Here is a 23391-nt window from a genome sequence, read left to right as displayed (position 1 = left end):
TTATGGTTGTATTTGCTTTGGTGTGTACACACACACACCCTACTCCTACTTTTATTGCCCAGCCTTCACCAGCAGGTCTTGGGGAGTTGCAACAATTCAAAATTTGGTGTTAAAAACAGTTAAAACACTGTTTTTAAATCACAGTTACAGGACTAGGATGTCAAAGTCCAAGGTAAAGATGGTTACTGCACATTAATAAATAACAGGCCAGTGATGACAAATAGACTGGTAGTGGTCACATGGGAGACATTTAATTTTATTTATTTATTTATTTATAACTTGCCCATCTGACTTAGTTTCCCCAGCCACTCTGGGCAGCTCCCAATCAAGTGTTAGAAACAATACAGCATTAAATATTAAAAACTTCCCTGAACAGGGCTGCCTTCAGATGTGTTTTAAAAACAGGATAGCTGCTTATTTCCTTGGCGTCTGATGGAAGGGCGTTCCACAGGGCAAGTGCCACTACTGAGAAGGCCCTCTGTCTGGTTCCGTGTAACCTCACTTCTCACAATGAGGGAACCTCCAGAAGGCCCTCGGCGCTGGACCTCAGTGTCCGAGGTGAACGATGGGAGTGGAGATGCTCCTGCAGGTATACAGGACCGGGGCTGTTTAGGGCTTTAAAGGTCAGCACCAGCACCTTGAATTGTGCTCGGAAACATACTGGGAGCCAAGCAGATCTCTCAGGACAGGTGTTATATGGTCCCGGCGGCCACTCCCAGTCACCAGTCTAGCTGCCGCATTCTGGATTAATTACAGTTTCTGGGTCACCTTTAAAGGTAGCCCCACGTAGAGCACATTGCAGTAGTCCAAGCGGGAGATAACTAGAGCATGCGCCACTCTGGCGAGACAGTCCGTGGGCAGATAGAGTCTCAGCCTGCGTACCAGATGGAGCTGGTAGACAGCTGCCCTGGACACAGAATTAACCTGCACCTCCATGGACAGCTGTGAGTCCAAAATGACTCCCAGGCTGCGCACCTGGTCCTTCAGGGGCACAGTTACCCCATTCAGGACCAGGGAATCCCCCACACCCTCCTGCCCCCTGTCTCCCCAAAACAGTACTTCTGTCTTGTCAGGATTCAACCTCAATCTTTTAGTCACCATCCATTCTGCAGCCGCCTCCAGGCACTCACACAGGACATTCACCACCTTCACTGGTTCTGATTTAAAAGAGAGGTATCATCCGCATACTGATGAACACCCAACCCAAATCCCGTGATGATCTCTCCCAGCGGCTTCATATACATATAAAAAAGTATGGGGGAGAGGACAGAACCCTGAGGCACCCCACAAGTGAGAGCACTCACCCAACACTCATCCCCCACCACCACTTTCTGAACACGGCCCAGGAGGAAGGAGCGGAACCACTGTATAACAGTCCCCCAGCTCCCAGCCCCTCTAGACGGTCCAGAAGGATGTTATGGTCGATGGTGTCAAAGGCTGCTGAGCGATTGAAGATTAGAGGGTGGGACTGCAATATCATATATATTTTCTCAGTAGGAATGAAATCTCATTTATTTCAAGGGCATTTCTTCTGAGTAAAACATACCAAAACCACTCAGTTGTGTTTCATCCTGTAATGGCAGAACACTTGGGGAGTGTTCTTCTTTTGATTGCTTAGCAACAGTGATCAAGTGTCCTTAGCAATGGCGCTGCCTGTTGACTGCCAAAGCATTAGAGCTGCCTCTGCGTTTTGTGTTCTAACTTTGTTCAGAAATATCTGATTGAATTCCTTTTTTAAAAAGAAAAAGAAAGAAAGCTAAGATTCTGGGACCCTAGAATCATAGAATTGTAGAGTTGGAAGGAACCCTGAAGGTCATCTAGTCCAACCCCTGCAATGTAGGAATCTCAGCTAAAGTATGCAGGACAGATGACCATCCAACCTCTGCTTAAAAATCTTCAAGGAAGGAGAGTCCATACTACTGTTTAGTCAGAATCATCTTTCTTGTAACTTGAAGCCATTGGTTCAAGTCCTACCCTGCAGAGCAGAAGAAAACAAGCTTGCTTCATGTGACAGCCCTTGAGATATTTGAAGATGGCTATCGTATCTCCTCTCAGTCTCCTCTTAACCAGGCTAAACATATCCAGCTCCTTCAAGCACTCTTCACCCAACTCCCTCAACTAACTGTTCCTCAAAAGGCTTGGTTTCCAGACCCTTGACCATCTTGGTCACCCTCCTCTGCAGTGCGGGTAGGTATTTTGAAGTGTGGCCAATCCAAACTAACAATAATAATGCAGAGTTATCTTCACTTTGCATTGTTTTTAAAGGATGACCATTTATTAACAGACTCCACAGCTTTCATGAAAATTGGTCTTAAGAAAAAGCTTGCTGCTTTCTTTCCCAGTGGCCACCCTTTAAAATGAACCAAGTTCCCAGAAGTTCCTTACTTTTTGTTTATAATGACCTAAGCAGCAAGGATTCATATGAGATCTGGGTCTAAGAGGGAAAAGAGAGATGCTTTGGAGTTTAAATGGAAAACAACATTTCACACTTCCTCCTTCACAGTTTGTGCAGTTGCTTAACTTTGCTAACGTTCTGCTGGGGAAGGTCATGAAGATGAAAAGCCTGGCAAGATGGGGGTGATGGAGCCTTTTCAAAAGAAAGGGAAATGGCAAGCAAGGGGGCCAAAAAATGTAATCACCAATAGTTGCACATTGCTCTTTTCCTTTTAATAGTTCCTCACACAGCTCAGCTTCAAGCTTTAGGAATCAGACAATAGGTCTTTTGTGAAGCTGTTCTGAAAATTGCACAGCAGTATTTTGCTCAGAAATATAGAAGCTTCTCAAAACCAAAATTATCCAAAATGAATGAATGCTGCTTTGTAAGCAAATGACTAAAAATACAGTGTTCACATTAATATTTGGCCTTGTTAAGTTAGGTTCTGGCTTTTATTATATAACTCCTTGATTTGCTATCCTGAACCAGTCAAGTCATCTTTGACACCATCTGCACTATAAATTTAAAATACTATGATACCTGTTGAAACATTCATGGCTTCCCCCTCCCCACCCCCCCAAAAAAATCTGTATAAGTGTAATTTGCTAAGGGTGCTGAGAGTTGTTAGGAGATCCCTGTTCTCTTCATAGAGCTACAATTTGCAGAGTGCCCTAGGAAAATGAATTGATATTCAAATCACTCAGGAAATTTTAACTCTGTGGGAGGAATATGGGTCTCCTAATCACAGCCTTAACAAATTACACTTCCCAGAATTCTTTGGGGGAAGCCAAGACTGTTTAAAGCGGTATAAAAGTATTTTAAGTTTATGGTGCAGGTGAGTGAGGCCCATTAAGCCCTGTTGAAACCACTATGTGGGCAATGGCAATTTTGCTTTGGTTAAGTCAAATGGCTACTGAAATATTTTGCAGGAGAAACATTTGTACAAAAGCATTTGTTTAGTGGCATTCTTGGCTCACTGCCGTTTCCCCTTTTCTGAGAATTGTGAGGATCTAGAGAGCAATATCCTTCATGCCAGCGGTCACCATCAGGGGTTTTATCTTGAGATCAACAGTTTAGCTAATTTCAGACTCTAATTTGTTTACATGATCAAGTGATTAAACCAAGGCCACAGAAGCAAGCTGAAAGCAAGATAAAGAGACCCTGGTTAATTAGACGCTTCTCTTCCATTGTAGAGTAAGTGTCCATATGAATAGTACTTTGATCATTATCACTAACAGAGCTGAGTGGAGTTCAGAATTTACTGCCAGCACAAAGTGACCTAGAGTTTTCTGAGATAGTAACTCAAGAGCAGCCTATGATATCGAGAGTAAAGGTGTCTGGCTTTATCTTACTGGGATTTCCATACCCATGTAAAGGAGGATAAAACTGGATGAACTCGTCCCTGCCCCCTTCCAGCACTGAAATTACTCTTGAAAGAAGCGTCACCTGCAGCCAGTTGAATAGTTGTACCTTGACATGGTTGCAGTGTGCAGTGCCCACAACAATTTCTCCAGTTTGCAAATGTGCCCATGACCTCCCAAAACATTTTGCTATCCCTGCTCTAGCATCTTAGGCAGAGGTTTTGTGCATTATCTCCTTTCTTAAACAAGAGCTACCACTAATTGAACCTGGAACTCTCTGCAGGCAAACTTACTCTTCCACAGAACTACGTATGATCTCTTCCACTATTCAACTGCCTCTTAATGCCAAATGACTTTTTAAAAAACAGTGATTGCACAGTGATGATCTAATCCTGTCTTTGTTGTAGTTGGATAGGATAGCGACTCTGAATCATCTTCAGAAAGCAACTGCATAAATCCGTATTCAGGCAAACATGTTGTTGTTTACCACAGGAGGTGACCTGGAAAATAGTTATTGACTTGGAAGGCTGGTGCTCATTTCCATGCCCTTTCTATGCATAATCTGCGAGCAATTTGCATGAAATTAGATACAAAACTCTGTCTGGTAGACATGTTGCACACAAGATCTGTGGATCTTTAACTCTTTGATTTGTGTTGCTTTTCAACTTTTACAAAACGGTTAATTAAATATTGCAAAGCACATCGGGCCCAATCTCAACAGTTCCTCCTTGTCATTAGATAAGGTGACTCAATAGCTCTTCTGATTGTTAAACTCAGAAGGACAAAACCTTGAAATTGCTCCCCTAAAGTATGGAATAAAGGTTGGAGCACTAAGATGTAAACCTATAATGCATCCCAAGACAATTTAGCTTTAATTTCTTAGCTATTCAGACTTTGCTTCTGCAAGTTTTTCTGTGTACCCAAATGCATGGTGGGCTACTGTTGTTTTTTTAAGATTGAAATTAAGATTCATTGGCTTTGATTTCTTGGTATTTTTAATTGACAGCTCCTCAACTAAAATAATAAATATTGGATATTTCCTTAAATGTTGGGTAAGTCATGTGTTGATCACTCTGTTTTGCCTGACCTAACATTCATTTTAATAGAACATCTACTGCTACAACTGATAGTACTATTGCTACTGCTGCTTGCTGCTTCAAGTATGGGTGGCTGTGAAAGAGTAAGCTGGTAAATTATTTGAATGGGGCATGGTGATGAGCAAATAATCCGGCACCATGTAAGGAGATCAGGAGCAAGTCAGCTACTGAGCATAAACTAACAGATGAGGAACCTCTGGGCCTCCAGATGTTATTGAACTTCATTCATTCTTGACTGCTGGCCATAAAGGCTGGGACTCATGTGAGTTGAAGTGCAACAACATCTGGAGAGTGCCCCATTGCTGAAACAGGATCCAAAATAGCATGTGAACTAGCCATTAGGAAATTTCTCCCCTTATGAAGAATTGCATACCCATTTGGTTGACTAAAGTGTTCCAAACGTTCAATGCCACTGTACAGTAGGGTTAAAATTTTCAAGGAGTTAACTGCAGAAGGTTTATACAACTCTAGGAAGACCTTGTTCCCCACTTCTGTAAGTTAATGGGGATACAAGTGAGCCTCTGGTGGAACTCGCCCTGCGAACTTCCATAAATTGACATCATGATAGATTTGGCTTCTTGTGTATTGTATTGCCCATCTGCAGGCAGTGTTAAGGGAAAAAATGTCAGCTGATTCCACCATTACACTGTGCTGGGTTTTCTAAAGGTTATGTATATCAGTGTGCATTAGAACATAGAATGAGAATATTTCTTTTGGCAGTTTATATATCATAACAGCTCAGTGAAAATCTAAGTGAAACTAAAAATAGAGTATGATGTTATGCTTCTCAGCAGTTTATGTGCTTGCATAAACAGGAATGTTAAATATCTTAATATTCATTTTGCATTCAGTTTTAAATGCTACCATATTTCTGTGCCAACTAAAAAAGGCAAGTTCACTCTCCCAGATTTGAAACAGAAGGTCAGTAATATGCATTGCAAAGCTAAGCTTTGAGTTCCAAAGACTTGGAAGTGAGTGACATAAAAAAGTTTCATGGTGCATATTTAGTCTAGATTTCCTAAATTGGCTGGCTCTGACCATTAAGAGATGATCTTATGTTCAAATATATCTGTGTAGGCTATATTTATTCAAGTGCAGACTGTAAACCCTTCAGATTCACACATTCTTATAAATCACAAGAATTGCACCTCTACTCAGTGATATCAGCCAGACATTATTCAATGTTTCTTCATGTTCAAGAGCTGTCAAGGATTCAACCTATCCCATTCATCATCCTACCATTTTTAATCACTCATAATGAAATGTCAGCCTCCATTTCAAAGTACAGATGACTAGAAACACTATGGCTATGACAGCTACAGTTCTGTGGTTGCCAGGCCCATTCACTGTATTGCCAAGTTGCCCTAAAAAGTCTGAAACTGGCACAGATTTTTTCAGACTTGGCCATTTGAAAATGTAGACAACTCAAAAATACATATATTTATAATAGACTAGAAAACAGATGGTCTTCCATATTATGAGAATTTGTCAAGCCTTCCATAGCTATACATCAACACTCCCCCTTAAAAGTCTTCCTAAAATATTTCAAGGGTCTGGTGACACTGATGATGTTATGCATTAATGCAGTAAAAGCCGCCTTCGAGCTCTAAGGTGAAATCTTATCCTGATGACTAAAGTAAAATAGAATTTTTTCATTTATTTTAATGGAGCTAGGATTTCATACACAGACTGAAGCTAAGGCTGGATTTACCAGTGAATGAGCTGAGATTCATGAATAGATTCATAGGGTTCCGACTGTGTGTTCTAGAAACCCTGTACACAGTATGGCAAAAGGCTAACATCAAGTTTCAGATATCAAAGCACCTGCATCCAGCTTGGATACGCAGGTGCCCCAACTCTTCTCGTTGATGCACTGCTGCTGTAAAGTGCAAACAGGAGTTTGCACAGGAAAGCTTTTCAAGCTCTGGATTCACATTCAAGTTCACCTTGGGACAGGAGCAGCAGGAGCACACTTATTTTCAAAGGAAGCTTAAGATACAAATGGCAGTGGATGCTGCGATGTCTGACGCCACTGGATGAACAGGAAGGGGATGGACCCAAATAAGAATCCTAAAATATTCTGCGGTTGGTCCCCTGAGCACACTATTGTAGTGCTGTTATTATTGTGGAGATAGGCTAGGAATGGAATTAGAATGTAGGAGAACTTAATGAGGCCAGGTAAAACCAAAGCTTAGTTTGTAGCTCCAGGGTTTTTTTTTGTTGGGAGAAAAAGGGGAGATTGGGGGCGGGGACATGATAGTGGCATTTAAAATTATGCATTGTTTGGAGAAAGGGGAAAGAGGGAAGTTTTTCTCCCTCTAATAGAACCCTGGCTTGTCCAGTGAAACTGAGCATTGGGTGATTCAGGACAGACAAAAGGATGTACTTATTGAGACAGCACATGAACTGTGGAATTCACGGCCACAGGATATAGTGATGGAGATTAACTTGGGTTTAGACAAATGCATGGAGGATGAGGTGGCTGATGGCTACTCCTCACAATGGCATGATACCTTCAGTATCAAGTGGCATGCCTCTCAACACCATGTGGAAACACAAGTGTGAAGAGTGTTTGGTGCCCTTGTCCTTCATTTGGATTTCCCATAGGCATTTGGTTGACCACTTTGAGAACAGGATGCTGGGCCAGATGGGAACTTTGTTTGATTCAGCAGGGCTCTTACAATGAATATTCTTATGTTAACTCATTTTTTAAAACCAAAGCTCAACCTGAGGACCATATCCAAAATAATAATAACGTGTCCTTTTGATTCTGACCAACAAGCATGACATTAAAAAAACCCTTCAGTTTAAGGTGTGGGATTATGACACAGAGACCATGACTTCTAGGCATCCTTAACTCTGGCTCCTTTTGATTTTAAGTAAGTGTTCCAAGCAGAGAAAGGGGGGAAATCAGTGTGGCACTAAATGGGGTGTGCACACAGGGAACAACAGGACTCACTTCCCCACCATATTTTTCTTCAACACGGACCCAAATCTATTTCAGGAAGTTCCCCCAACCCTCCAGAACACATTTAGGGGGCATGTGGGGAGGGGAGAGGGGTGGAAAGTCCTGTTTCATGAGTGGATATTGTTCTGCACATGTAACAACATAGTTGAATCCCATCCAGGAACTATGTCTCAGAGGTTAAATGCATGTTTGGAACTTACAAGGCTCCATGTTCAATCCCTGGCCTCTTCATTTAAATGGCTCAGGTAGCAGGTGATGGGAAAGACCTCAGCTGGAGACCCTAGAGAGTTCCCTCTAGAAAGCTAGCCTGGCACAGTATAAGACAGCTTCCTATCTTTAAGAGAAGTTGAGTAAATATTCTCAACCCTAGCAGTGTATTTTTATTCAGATAGATACCCCAAAGACCATCTCATCTCTTAAATACCCAATCAATCACTACACTCTGCAGGTGAGGGCCTCCTGCAGATACTATCAGGAGGTCTATTCCTTTCCATACAATGTAGGAATCACAACTTCAGTGATGTCCCCTATTTCCTTCAGTTGAACATTAGTAGGAGCTTTCTCTCAAATTAGGGTATTTTGGCTATGCGTCTCTCTCTCTCTCTCTCTCTCTCTCTCTCTCTCTCTCTCTCTCTCTCCTACTCAAAACTTCCATTTTTCAACAAGTATTTTAAATTAACATCTTTTCCAGTATGTATTGGAATTGTTTTTAGGTTGTTTTACCACCTGTTGTTTGCTGTCCATGGCTCCTTTAGGAGAAAGGGTGGGATAATTTAATAATAATAATAACACAGAAAGCTGAGAAAGAGAGAGATATTTTGTTAAATATTTGGCTACTCTATAGCTGTGCTTTCAGAGTAGAGCACATTACAAGATTAAAAATAAGACACCAATAAGAACAGAGGCTTCTTAGCCCATTGTTTTCATCTGGGAAGGCAGAATCACATTATAAATGTTTAAAGTCAATGAAAGGAAGCAAAACCTCACAAAACATGTTTAATATAGGATTATTTCCTGTGGAATGCCTTCCAGATGTTTTCTCACACCACCTTCTAGAAAATATAGTCTGAGGTCATTTTTTTAAGGCGATAAATAAAGTCCTGTTTTTTGTCACAGTGTCAGAAAATTGTCATTCTCGCGCTTTATTAAATTACCCTGGGTTCATGATTTGCACCATATTTTTCAAAAAAAATTGTTTCACATAAAGGCCAGTGTTATAAGAATATTTTTCTGTTGACTATAAATAATTTTCATTTGGACTTGCTTCCGAGGCTGACAATTTCCCCTTTGATCTCATTGCAGATCTCATTGCAGACTCGATCTTGTAGTACTAAGGATTTTAATGCTCAACCTTCATTGGATTACATCTTTGGCATATTTTTTTGTCTAAATATGTCAGACAAATAACCATATTATATGCAGAAAGTGGTGAAGAGAAAATATTCTTTGGCTGTTTTAACTTCTACACAACACTATCTATCCGAGGGCAGCATCAACAGAGCAGCAGAGAAATGGGAGGGTACAGTTATTTACTTAGCATTTCTATCATGCCTTTCAATTCACAGTGGATTACATAACAAGATAAACAAGATAAAACACAATCAACTATATATTGCATCTGAGTTGCACGCAAGCTCTGGAATATATATATATATATATATATATATATATATATATGCCACATTAGATCGGAACACATTGCTTCCTTCAGCTGAAAGGTGGCCTTTATACAATTTATGCTCACTTGTCATTTGAGCACCTCTTTTTCCTTTGAGCATACAACCATGTGGTTGATATGGTTGTTTCTAGTAAGCATATTAAGGTAGGGGGAACCCTCTCTTTGTACTGTTAGTTTAAAGTAGATTCACCAACTTGGTCTTGTCTCATTGTTTTGGAACACAGCTCCCATGAGACCCAGCCAGGATGGCTGATGGGAGTTGTAGTCCAAAACATCTGAGGGACAGCAATTGGAGAAGGCGGTTTAACTAAAGGGTGCCTCTTGTTTCTACACTGGATAGTCCTTTGGTCTGATCTAGTAGGGCTTTTCTTGAAAGCTTCTGTGCCTTGGTTCTGTGCTTCCTCATATTTTCATGCTTCTTTTCAGATTGATTTTTCTGATTAAATGGCTTTTATGGATGCTCCTGTCTGAAATTGTCCTTCCTGAAAACTTCAGCGGTGCTTTATTGTAAATTTTGATGTAACATTCCCCTTACGTAAAGGGGGTATGCCTGCCAAATGGTGTCTAGACAATTGAGCAGAGTTGGCTAATTATTAGTCACCCCATGCCTTTGTCCTCAGGAATGGGAGAGAATAGCAAGTGCATCTCATAAATCCAAAATGGAAGCTTTAAGATCTTTTGTTTTGCTTTTTCTTACTTAGCTATCACAATCTGCCTTTTCTACTGGAAGATGTGTTCAGAGTGGAAGTTAATCCATTAGAGCGAATGGGACACTGTCCCATCAACCACAGTATTCTCTCAGGCAGCCCCAACCTACGTGCCTTCTAAGCAGTGCAGGGGGTAGCACTGCCTGTCAGCTTCATCATTTTTAGTTTCTGTGTTGTCCTTGTAGAATTCAACAGGTAGGAGGATGGGGACAAAACTAGACTTAGCTAACTTTACCTGTCATTGGTTCTAGCTCAACCTACTGTTTGGGCTCCTTGTCTTCTGCCCTTTCAGTCCCAACAGGCACCAGGCGCTACTGTGTGCTAGACAAACAGGATCCATAATCACCAGTCTTTTGTTCTCCTCCTTGACTGCCCACCACCTTCTGAAATCAACCTTGGATCCAGTCCTGGCTTAGTGGATCAGCAGATTCTGTCTTCTGCCATCTTCAAAAGAGTACCAGATTCTGACTGGATTCCAAGAGCTTTTTTTTTTACATTGTACCATGTGCAAGCCATACACAGAGACAGATTCATCCATTCACTCAGATTGCAGTTTTGGTTAATGTGGTTCTTGATGTTCTTAAGTGAATTTTACCTCACTACACGAACTTTGTTGCAAGTGAGTTCAAAATCAGTTCTGTTACTAATCACCAGTAGATCAGCCAAGGTCTAGGTCAATAAATAAGTATCAAAAGGAAAATACATTTGTAGAAATTTGGCACAGTTTTCCGAACACAGAGGCCTCAGTTCTTTTCAAATGGATACATACTTTACAAATAGCACACACAGGGTTTGCCACAGTTCAGTTGAGCAACCATAAAAGGCCAAAGTGATAATTGCTTCAGATAATTTCCAAACATCAATGAGCCTTTCAAGAATTTGGAATAAAGAAAGGTTTAAAGGTCTCAACTATTTTGATTACAATGTCATCACATTTCAATACATACTGATATGTGTACAGAAATGTAATAAGTATAATTTTCTTTTGTGAATTCGTGGGTTTTCCCCGGCCTTTCCGTTGTTATTCTGTGTTTTTGCTCTGCTCCACATACTGCTTTGCATTCCTTCCAGTCTAACATGGAGAAGTTCTAAAATTAATCCCAGTATTGTTAGTAGTGGATGCTGTGGTTTCGGCTCTATGACTCACCTGACCTCCCTCTGCCTGCTGCATGCAGGGACAGAGAAGACAAAGGTCAAGGTTGTCACAGGGCAAACATGCCAGCAGAACCAATCTAGTGGCCCTGCTGGTGCATTAAATTGGGCCAACCTTGCCACCACCACCTCACCCTCTCCATCCCACTTTGCAGCAACAACTCAGTCAGATGGAGGACATTTGAGCAGCACAGTCCCACCATGCTGCCCCCTACAGATAGGTGCATGTGCAATTTGACACAGTTTTCCATTTCTTCTACTTAACTGCGTATTTTTTTCTTTTTCCATTCAAGTTACTGATATGCACAAATGTGTCTGCACATTTATTCAGCACAGCACAAAACAGAAATATTGATGCAGTCACGGTCACCATCATATTAAGATTTATTTTTTGCACTGTGCACTGGTGCACGTTTCAGATATGGTTGAGGAAGAATATGAACAAAAGGGAGTGGCAGCTTCAGCTTACTGCACCTAAATAATATCCAAAGCAGAGGAGTTATAGAATCCTCACACTCAGTGATAATCTGCAAACAAGGCCAGGGAATTTGACTTCTGGGGGTTATTTGCATGGGGACAATATTGTATGCATCCCTTCCTGACTCCAGTGATTCACATAAAAGCCATCAGAATAAAGTTCAAAAGTTATCCAAATAGTTTTATTATTCATCTCTGAATTAATCCTAGCCTGCTTCCTTCCTTGATGTTTTGCATCCTACAGTCCCAAGGTCAACACTAAATTATAAAAATTAATCAAGTATATATTGTTCTGTCTAGTTGGCCTGCTCTGCCCTGATATGAACTGTGAACACTGGAGATTTCTGGTTGAATAGGTTCCTACTCCTAGAAGAGTAGCATAACTCTATGTGCATTTAAGATTAGAAAAGCCTTTGAACTTTTGCAAGCTTACCCATCCATCTTTACTTTCAATCCACTCAATAAAGCACATTAGCTCTCTTTACAAGAATAGATCAAATGATAATAGCAAACAAAATTAATTAGTCTCCAGAGACTTTTCCTTTTAAAAAGTTGCAAGAATTTACAGATTTGTTGTTGGTTTTTTGCTTTCCAATGGTAAAATGTATACAAAGGATAACTGCATAAAGTGACAGCTGACAACTGAAATATTCAGGTTCTCAGGAACCTTTACTTCTTTACAATCACTTGTGCAGGTTTTTAAAATTTATTTTTTGTGGACAAGAAGTAGCAATAACCGCAGGCTTGCCCTTGAGTAGGAAATCTAAATAATTAAGATAATAATAACAATAAAGGGCCAAGGTGGAAACAGAATGGTTCACAGTAGAGTAGCAAGTTCATGATTTTCCTACATCTTCAGAGAGTGTCAATATGAAAGAGATCATACTGTGTTTGAGGCTGATGTGGAGTTATTGATCAAATGGGTGGGGGGAGCATAGCTGACTGGTAGAGCACATGCTATGTCTGTTTATAGTCCTTATAATCTCCTGTTAAAAACTTTCTCCACTGAGAAAGTTCTCTCTCTCTTTCTGCCTCAGATGCAGGAGAGCTGATGCCAGTCAAGGGAGTATTCAGGCATCTCTTGCTCAGAGACTGTGTAATAAGAAAACAGAATCACATCCACTGGCCCCATCCCTTTCATGCTTCCTCTTGCCACAACCCTTTATGGTGGTATTGGTTCTGGGCGGTGCTTTTTTCCTAGAAAATAGGTGTCAGTACTAACCATAAAGTTGTTACAGTAAGTGTCACACTTTTTATCAACAACAAAAAGAGGTGTCAGTGCCACGTACCCCTTGAAAAGAAAAGCACTGGTTCTAGGTAAGAAAAGAATAAGTTTATGCTATCACTTCATGGTGTTGGGTGATGGATGGATGGCCATCTGTCATGGATGATTTACTTGACATTCCTGCATTGCATGGGGGTTGGACTAGATGACCCTTGGATCCCTTCCAAATCTATGATTCTATGAAATTATTCTTTGCTAAGTCCTCTAAGCACACACAGCAATTGTTTTGTTTTTGTTTGTTTTACTTACTCGTCTTAAAATACTATGCAAAGTTCAGCAGGAATGGGTTTCTTATAAGGTGCAACTGTAATCATTAAGCTGTGGTGACAGTCATGTGCCTTCATTGAGATAGCTGCTTGTAGAACTTTAGTTTCTTAGTTTTATACATAGATAGGCTATCTCTGTGATGCACCTGTAGCTGGACTGGGGGTGGGGAAGCTCCTCTTTTCCTGCATAACATTAAGCTTCTACAGTTCTGCCTAGCACAGCATTCATCTTCAGTTTATTACACTGTCAGCCATTTATTTCATTAATGGGCCTAATCATGTGAGCGCAGCATGTCATAGGATTGCGGGTAAGCACAGCTGTATTTGCTCTGCCAACAACAAAACTAAATTCTGTGCTGAGGGGAACTGAATTCTCTGCCAAGAAAGTTTTGTTCTTTAATCTGCATGCTTTGTGCCAATCAAGCATCTTTGCCCCATTTTCTTTCTTTTAATTCTGTTTGCGCTAACCACAGGGAGGGAAGGAGTGAGTGAAAAAAGGTTCAGAAGCTTAGCCCACCCATCACTGGAACTCTTAGGTCACATCCGCACCATACATTAAAAGCACTCTTGTACTACTTTAATGGTTGTGGCCTAGTCCAAATAATCCTCAGGACTGTAGTTTGTCACAGAGCTGTACTTCCCAGCACCCTTAATAAACTACAGTTCACAGGATTCTTGGAAGGAAACAACAACTGTTTGGAGTGATATTAGTGTGCTTTAAATGTATAGTGCGGACCTGACCTTAGTCAGCAAACCTCTTGATATTTCACTAGGTACTACTCACACACCTTTAAACTTATGTTTGTGACCATAGAAAGGGTGGAACTATATTGATAAATTAAAATTAAATGTCATATCCCTGCAGCCTAGTGCTGCCTGCAGTGTGTCCCCCACCAGCTGGAGTGTGGTGAATGTCTAGAATGGGCAGGGCCTTTTCATTAATGGCACCAACTTCACTGAACTCCTTCTGCAGAGATTCCCTCCTGGCTCCAGCATTGTGTCATTGTATGCCTGGTTTTAAAAAAAATGGCTTTAAAAAAAGGAAAGGCCTTTGGAACTGGCTGGTTTTCTTAGTCCCTGTTTTCTTGCTACTGTGTTGGGGATTGTTTTCCATTTAAATTGATTAATCCTACTATGTTAATTTGCTGGGGGTTATGCCTCTGATTATTTCTGTTACCAGGTATTGTTGTTCTTTTTGTTAATTGCTTTTTGGCTATTGTTTTAACCTTTTTGCTGTTAGCTGCTCTGAGGCCATTTGAAAGACAGAGTGGGCTATTCATTTTAAAAATAAAATAAACTGATACTAACCAATCCAATAATGCGAATATGTCAATTTTTCAGCAGTCCCATAGTCACTTTCATGTACTACACCCACAATTGCTGGATTAGAACCCTAAATTCAGAACCCACTGTGCATGGACACAACAAGCAGGTCATCACAGTTTATACATTGCCACAGTTTTAAGGATCCCTTCCTCTGCCTCAGGCAATGGTAATTGTTAGTGCTGAAGCTTTTCTCATGCACTTAAATTATGAGCTGAGGAAGGCTTGAGAGTGCAACAGCCATTTTATGTGGCATTGAGCAAGCCATCCAACACCCACCTTAAAACTATTCTGCACCTTCCTTCTTTTTGTAAGTGAAAGTACTTTTGGGTTTCAAATGACAAGCAAAGAAGTGCTGTGTGGCAATATGAAGGTTGCCACTGTAGGTATTTTTGCAGTGCAAACCACTTGACGAAGAGGCTCCCAGGCATTTGCTACATGGTCAATTAGTCCACCTGCTTGGACAGATCTATGGGTGGAAGAATTCAACATAACATTGCTCTAGTCATTCCATTAATCCAAGCCTTTCAGCTTGCCAGGCATAACATTCTTCCTTCCTGCCTCCCCAAAACACGTGCTTTTGGAATTTTTCTGACACCGCCCACCCCACCCCCGGCCAGTTGCAGGGGGCATGCAGGGAGAATAGTGGGGAAAGCCCTACTGCACAAGTAGAAATCCTTGCACAGGGCTTCTGCTGAAGGGGCTTGTTAGGTGAATCCCTGCCATGGTCTCCTTACATATTTCAAATGGTGATGAAAGAATCTCACCAAGCGAACACTTCATTGATGGATTTAGCTGTTGTCTCTACTTAGCAGGAGTGTTCTGAGTGCTCTGTCATGTATAAAATGTGCATTTTCCAGAGCACTGGCTGTAGGATTTTATCTTATTTTTGCCCGTTTATACCTTAACACTTCTTTGCTATGCACCATTGAGATAAATGCTGTGTTTAAAGATGGTACTCTTAACAGTTTGAATGTGTACAGTGTATGTGTGTAAAGGAGAATTAAATATTGACAAAAAGAGAGAAGAGTGCAAAAGGTAAGACAGCCTGGAGGTTTGGTTTTTAAAGATATGTATTATTTTTTTTCTTCTTACAACATTGCAGATCTCGCCTTGCAGATTTTTTCACAAACTGCCAGCCTGAGTCACGATCTATTAGTAGCTGTCTGAAGGAAAACTATGCTGACTGCCTCCTTGCTTACTCCGGGCTTATTGGTAAGGCTTTCCCCCCCTCCCTTGGGTTTGCTTTTTTGCGGGGTGGAGGTGGATAGGTGGGTGAGAAGTGAGGCTTTTTTTGGTGTGTTGGTATGAAAATGAAACAAAAGGCAAGGGGAACTCCAAGAAGAAGTTGTTGTTGTTGGCATCCATCTCTCTTGGGAGAACATGGAAGAGTGTGCCTTTGGGGGTGAAGACAAACTGTTGGAAACTACTGTGGTACTAGAGACATGTTTTCTTGCAACTGGGGCAGATGAGCGCATCTGGTTTCGCTGGTGCAGATGCACCAGGGCATTTCTTTTCCCTGTGTTCCTCCCAGTGGTCATTTCTGCTCTGGTCACTGCTATCGATACACATTCTGACTGTCTGTTTCCGGACTGTGGTCATCTGCAAGGGATTCCCACATGGCAGGGTTGATGTTGCCAGGCTTCATGTCATGGTTGCAGACACTTTTGTAACACAGAGTTGGGCTGCCAACAGTCTTGGTGCCTGAAGCCAGCTCCCCATGGAGCATGTTCTTGGGGATCCTGCCCTCTTCCATTTTGTGGACATGACCACAGGAGTGCAAGCATGCTGGGAGTGTGGGCTTGGGAGAGCACATCTTTCTTTGAAACCCCAACAACATCTCAGGCATCTTGAAGATTTTGTTGAAAAGCAGAGATAAAAGAAATGCTCATGGCCCAAATGCCATCAGCCATGTATAAGCACAATACCAGGACACAATCCATGCATAGCTCAGCTCTTAAAGTTCTTTTCTATTTACCTTTGAGTTAAAATTAATGAAATTTCCAAGGCAGTAAGCCTAAGCCCAAAGTTCATAGAAATGAAAGCAAATGGGCAAAAGGTTTGTGTACCAGGGAAGGAAGAACATTTTGAATGAAAGAGCCCACATGTGAAGTACTCTTAAAGAATAGATTCTGAATTACCTCTAGTTGGGGACTACTACTCACATACTAGTAACTGGTAGCTTTGTTAGGGAATGTCCCTCAAACATCATATCCAGCCACTCAATGCAGGTATATGCATGGAAAACTGCTTTCACAAATGGATCTCCTTTGCTGTATTACATCACCTGACTGGTAAGATTTAGGACCCCCAGAATAATCAAGTATGCAGCTAATCACTATATTATTTGTCAGTCTCTGTGCCCCCACTCTGCATTCCTGGTATCTACTCGTGGGTGTGGAATAATGTAATAAGATAATTACCGTGGTGTGGACATGCGGGTGTTACTACTGAGACAGAGACTGTTTACCATAGGGAAGCTATAACATGTTCTGACTTTCTGTTGGCAATTCACTTTCTTTTTCCCCATATAGATGGGGGGGGGGGGTCATTGCATGCACAGTTAGTCTTTATGTTTATCTGAACTATTGTTTAGAGCAAGCTTTTGAATATCCCACAAGTAACTTGGGTGAAATTTCCTTTGCTATGAAAAAAACTTCTCCTTTCTAGGGAAAGGATAGTTTCCTTGATGAATGAAACCAATTATCTTCTAATTTGTTTCCAAGAAGTCTGTTTGTGAATGACCCCCTGTGTCCTTATTAAATGGTTTCTGAGGTACCTGTCATTCCCAGTGAAGGCAAAACTATCCCTTCAGATCGTTATCGTAATTAACATTTGGATTTATCATTGCTACTTCTGCTTGAGTGACTGTCAAGTACCACTGGCTTCACTTCAGAGCAAGACATTTGCCCACAGTGGACATCCCTGCAATATAAGAATGAACCGCAATGAGCTTTTGGCTCACATTATCCCACAGCAGCCTCAAGGAGGAGTTTGGAAGTTTTCACTTCTGGTTTAGATTAACAAGAGCTAGTGGTGTCAGCTGAACCCAACGAAGTGTTGACTGTTTGAAAGACAGTAAGTAAGCATTAAATGATGGATCAGAAAGCTAGCTTAACAGACTGATGACAGAGATATCTCTTGATTTGGAAAGATGGGTATTACTCAGATGTAGTAGTTGGGGTGGAATAATACACATAAGATGAATATCTTGCCATGGATAATTTTCGATGCGTTGTAGCATTCTTTTGTTTTTCATAAAGTCATTTTCAAAAACATAATATGGCAATTCAGAAGTTTCTTTGTGGGACTTTGCCTCCCTTTTTACTTTAAAAACTGCAGCTGTCAATATTGGAAGAAAGATTTAATTTTCCAGATCTTAGACTGTACCATAAGGCATATATATCTTTTAGCTCAAACAAATGATTGGCAAGCTCCCCCCCCCCCCCTGCAAACAGCTCTGGACAGGTAATCATAAAGATGATATACTTGGCACCCCTTTATGGATGGATGGCAATAGGGTCTATGTGTATAAAAAGGAAAGGACTATTTCCACCTGCAATTTCAGCAGCTAGAGTGGTGTGGCATATAATGTATCATCAATTACATTTTGACCCGTATGCTCATGCTAAATTAACTCTGTGGGGAAGGATTTGGACATAATGCTTAAGTATGCTTAAGTGAAATGAGAAGCAATTGTTCCATTCTCAACCTCACCCCAGAGGGACACCCTGGATGGACTGTTGGGCCCGTGACTTGCTGTGATTTGTACTCACCATCTTAGACTGTTCTTTAGGAATATAAGAAAAGCCTACTGGATTAGGCCAATGGCCCATCTAGTTTAGCATTCGGTTCATACATCGGCTAATCCGATGCCTGTGGGAAACCCGCAGATTCTGTGTACATGCCCCACTCCTGCACATTCCAGCATCTGGGATTCTCGAACATAATGACTCTGACAGTGGATGCACACTCCATTTTGGTATTATGCTGGTTTCTTAGTGAAAGCGCTCATCTTAAGGCAATGAACGTCCAGAATGTAATAGTCAGATGGCAGACTAGATAAGGCTATGTACACCTTAGCAGCTTAAAATGCAGTGAGGGAATTCCCCCCCCCCATTGCATTTCAAGTTGTATTTGCATGTTGCTGTACACACCACAGAGGGGTGTGGATAGGTACACCTGATGAGCATTACATATTTGATTTCCCTGCACGTGCAACCCCCGCAAACTCCTATTCATGAAGCTGCCATCTGTGTGTGTTTTGAGACACACCTTAGCTTAACTGTAAAGTGAATGTGGCATACCTTTTCAAATCAAATGGAAATTGGTTTGAGGGGAAAGACATCAAACAGCAATATTTCTCTTTTTTTTTTCTTCCTTTTTTTTCATATAATTTTTATTGATATAGAAAGAAAGAAAAGAAAAGAAAAAGAAAAAAGAAAAAAAAGAAGAAAAATAGAATTTTCCCATAGGTTTTCCATTCATCTTTTTCAAATCACATATTCAATTTATCGAACTCCCCTCAACTCGTCTGAAGTCTTCCATAATTGTTTTCTTAGCTACACATTTCTTAATTTCTCTATCACCCTCCGATATCAATTAAGTCCTCATTTATCTTCTTGTGATATTCATTTTTTTTCCACAAAGCCTCTTTGAAACATACTAGCGTTATATTCTCCTCACATACAGTTTTCAAATACTCTCTAAATTTTCCCCAATCCTCCAAAAACTTATGATCTTTTTGAAATCTAATTTTTCCAGTTAGTTTGTCCAGTTCCGAATATTCCGTTAATTTTGTTCTCCAGTCTTCCAAAGTCGGTATTTGTTCTTGTTTCCACCGTTGAGCTATCAACATCCTCGCTGCTGTTATAGCGTATTGAAAGAGCTTAAAGTCCTTTCTGTTTATCTCCTTTTTAGTTATGCCTAGTAAAAAGGTCTCTGGTCTCTTTACAAAACTATACCTTAGCATTTTTTTTAACTCATTGTATATTTTTTCCCAAAAACCCTTCACTATTTTGCATTCCCACCACATGTGCATAAACGTACCCTCTCTCTCTCTGCATCTCCAGCATTTATTACAGATCTTATACATCTTTGCCAGTTTGACCGGCGTTAGGTACCATCTATATACCATTTTCATGGTATTTTCTTTCAGTGTAATACATGCTGTGTACCTCAAATTTTCATTCCATATCTTATACCACTCTTCCAACTCTATGTTGTATCCTAGGTCTCTAGCCCAATGGATCATTACCTCCTTCACTTCCTCATCCATCGTATGCCATTCTAATAACATTTTATACATCTTGGATATGATTTTGCAATCGTTGTTAACCACCTCTGTTTGAAACTTCGACTCTCTTTCATTATATCCATTTTCCTTCAGCTCTTTTTTAAACATATTCGATATCTGATGGTAATGCAGCCAATCATACACGTGTTCTTTTACCTGCTCATATGGCTTTACTTTCCAATTCTCCCCTTCCTTCATCACCAACTCTCCGTAAGTAATCCAATTACTTCTCATATTGATTTTCTTTACTCCTATAGCCTCTAATGGAGATAACCAATGTGGTACACCCCTTTCCAATATATTCTTATATCTGTCCCATACCTCAATTAACGATTTTCGAAATATATGATTTTCAAATGATTTGTGCCCTTTCTTCTTCTCTTGCCATAAGTAAGCGTGCCACCCGAATCCTAAATCAAATCCTTCTAGATCCAGTAATTTCGTATTTTTGAGTTTCACCCAATCTCTTATCCAACAGAGACATGATGCCTCATAGTATATTTTCATATCTGGCAGGGCAAATCCCCCTCTTTCTTTTGTGTCTATTAACAACTTATGTTTAATCCTCGGTTTTTTGCCCTGCCAGATATATCTCGAAATCGCTCTTTGCCATTCTTTAAAGTTTTTGACACCTCTTAATACTGGAATCATCTGAAATAAGAATAACATCCGCGGTAGTACGCACATCTTAATCATTGCTATTCTGCCCCAGAAGGATAATTTTAACCTACTCCATCCTTCTAAATCTTTTTTAATTCTATTCCATACCGGGACATAATTATTCTGGAACAGATCAATATTCTTTGATGTTAGCCACACTCCCAAATATTTAACCTTTTTGACGATTTCTATTCCTAAATCCTGTTGCAACACCTCCATCATTCTTTGATCCATGTTTTTGGTTAGAATCTTAGTTTTCTTCTTATTTAGAACCAAACCCGCCACCTCGCCAAATGCTTCAATTTCTTTTAGCACTTCCGCTGCATTACTCAACAGATCTTCCACCGTTATAACCACATCGTCGGCAAAGGCTTTGATCTTATATTCATTTCTACCCACTTTCACTCCTTTTATTCTTTCATTATTCCTAATTGAATTCAAAAGGGTCTCTAAGACCGTTATAAACAACAGGGGTGAGAGGGGACAGCCCTGTCTTGTGCCTTTTGATATTTTAATCTCCTCCGTTATTACATTATTTATTATCAACTTTGCTCTTTGATCTTTATATATCGCCTTTATACCATTGAGGAAGTCATTCCCCATTTCCATATGTTCCAGATTTTTCAACATGAAGTCCCATATTATGTTGTCAAATGCCTTTTCGGCATCCACAAACATTAGCATTGCTCGCTTCTCATTCCTAGCTGACAGAAGTTCCAAAATATTTATTATTTTTCTCATATTATCTCTCATCTGCCTGCCAGGAAGGAAGCCTGCTTGGTCCTCATGTATGATTTCCTGTAAGACCTTTTTTAATCTCCTAGCCATTACCCCTGTAAAAATTTTGTAGTCTACATTCAGTAAAGAAATTGGTCTATAATTCTTCACCTGTGTTGGGTCTGCCTCCTCTTTTGGGATAAAGGTTATAAATGCTTCCTTCCAGGTCTCTGGTAGCTCTTTCTCTTTTAATATCTTATTCATTACTTCTTTTAACGGAAGTGTCAGCGTTTGTCTCAGCTCTTTATAATACCTTGCTGTGAAACCATCTGGGCCCGGCGCTTTCCCATTCTTCAAATCGTTTATCACCACTTTAATCTCTTCACTTTCAATCGGAGCATTCAAGCTCCCCCTTGCTTCCACCGAAATCTTTTGTACCTCTTTCTCCTTCAGATACCTCTCTATTTTCCTCAGATTATTCTTTTCCTTGTTTCTATATAGTTGACTATAAAAGTCCAGAAATCCTTTTCTTATACCTTTTGGGCTAATTATTTCTTCTTCTTTTACTTTAATTTTGTATATCGTCCTTTGTTCTTTCCTCTTCTTAATTTGCCACGCAAGCCATTTTCCCGATTTATTTGCAAATTCAAAACTCTTCTTTTTTAGATTTTTAATGTGCCATTCTATCTCCTTATTAATTATCATTGCAAATTGTGTTTGCAGGGCCTTTATACTCTGTCTGATTTTTAAATTGTTTGGTTTCTTGATTAGTTTCTGTTCGTATTCCATAATTTGTTTTAAAATTTCGTTCTTAGTTTTCTCCCTATTCTTTTTTTTTATTGAGTTTTGTTGAATACAAAACCCTCTCATTACCGCCTTCCCTGCATCCCACACTGTACTTATTCTCGTCCCCTTATTGCAGTTATCCATAAAGTATTCGCTCAGTTTTTTCTGGGCTTCCTGTGTAAATTTTTGATCATCAAATAGATAATCATTTAATCTCCATCTAAATGTTTTTTCAACAGAACCTTTAATTTCTAATCTAATCGGATTATGGTCTGAGATTACTTTTGGTTCAATTTCCACCTGGAGAGTTCTTGGAACCAGTTCACCTGAAACCCAAATTTGGTCAATTCTTGATAACGACTGATTCGCGTCAGAATAAAATGTAAATTGTTTACCCAATGGGTTTTTTAACCTCCAAATATCTATTAAATTGCAACTCTTGACCAACTCGAAAAATGTTTTAGGTAGTTTCCCTTCTTTTACTCCCCCCTCCCTTAATCTATCCATTTCTAATGAAACTACCCCGTTCATATCCCCCATCAAAATTATCTTTTGGTCCACATATTCCAACAGTCTCTCTTCCAAGTTTTTATAGAACTCAGTTTTATTTCCATTGGGGGCGTAAATCCCAACAATTATTATTTTTTCACCTTGCCAATTTATCTGAACCCCCAAAATTCTCCCTTCTTCATCTTTGAACATTTGTTGAGTTTCTAAATTACTTTTTATATACATAATCACCCCCCTTTTCTTATCCTTATCTGAGGAGATAAATTCATTCCCCAGTCTTTTGTTTATCAAGATCTTCCTATGCCTTCTTGCCACGTGTGTCTCCTGCAAGCAGATTACGTCTAACTTTTTCCTCTTTAGAAACTGTTCCACCTTATTCCGTTTTTTTTAATCGTTCAATCCATTGATATTCCAATTCCATAGTTTTAGTGTCATTTTGCTTCTTGTTAATAAGATATCTCTTTCCAGTTTTTAATTATTTGATTTATAATCTTCCCTCTTCTTCCTCCCTATCCTCCTCCTCCTCTTCTTCCTCTTCCTCATCCAATTCTTCTCCAACTTTTCTCCTCTGTCTCCCAGCCTGTTGTCCTCTTACTTCCACTCCCCCTGTTGCGCCTTTAGTTTCCTCCGCCCCCTCTATCAATAGTTCTTTATATTTCCTTTGAAATTTACCT

General features: G+C 40.1%; 1 protein-coding gene across 1 annotated transcript in view; it reads left to right on the top strand.

Annotated features, from left to right (window-relative positions):
• GFRA1 (GDNF family receptor alpha 1) overlaps window positions 1-23391 on the top strand; it is a 191743-nt gene that overhangs the window by 125757 nt on the left and 42595 nt on the right. Inside the window, exon 5 of the mRNA XM_028730146.2 lies at window positions 15854-15963. Coding sequence (XP_028585979.1) covers window positions 15854-15963 — 110 coding nt within the window. The remainder of the gene's footprint in view (window positions 1-15853; window positions 15964-23391) is intronic.

The sequence above is a fragment of the Podarcis muralis genome, chromosome 6, assembly GCF_964188315.1.
Source record: "Podarcis muralis chromosome 6, rPodMur119.hap1.1, whole genome shotgun sequence".
NCBI lineage: Eukaryota > Metazoa > Chordata > Lepidosauria > Squamata > Lacertidae > Podarcis > Podarcis muralis.
Note: the sequence above shows the minus strand (reverse complement) of the source record. Positions and strands in the feature narration are given on the sequence as shown.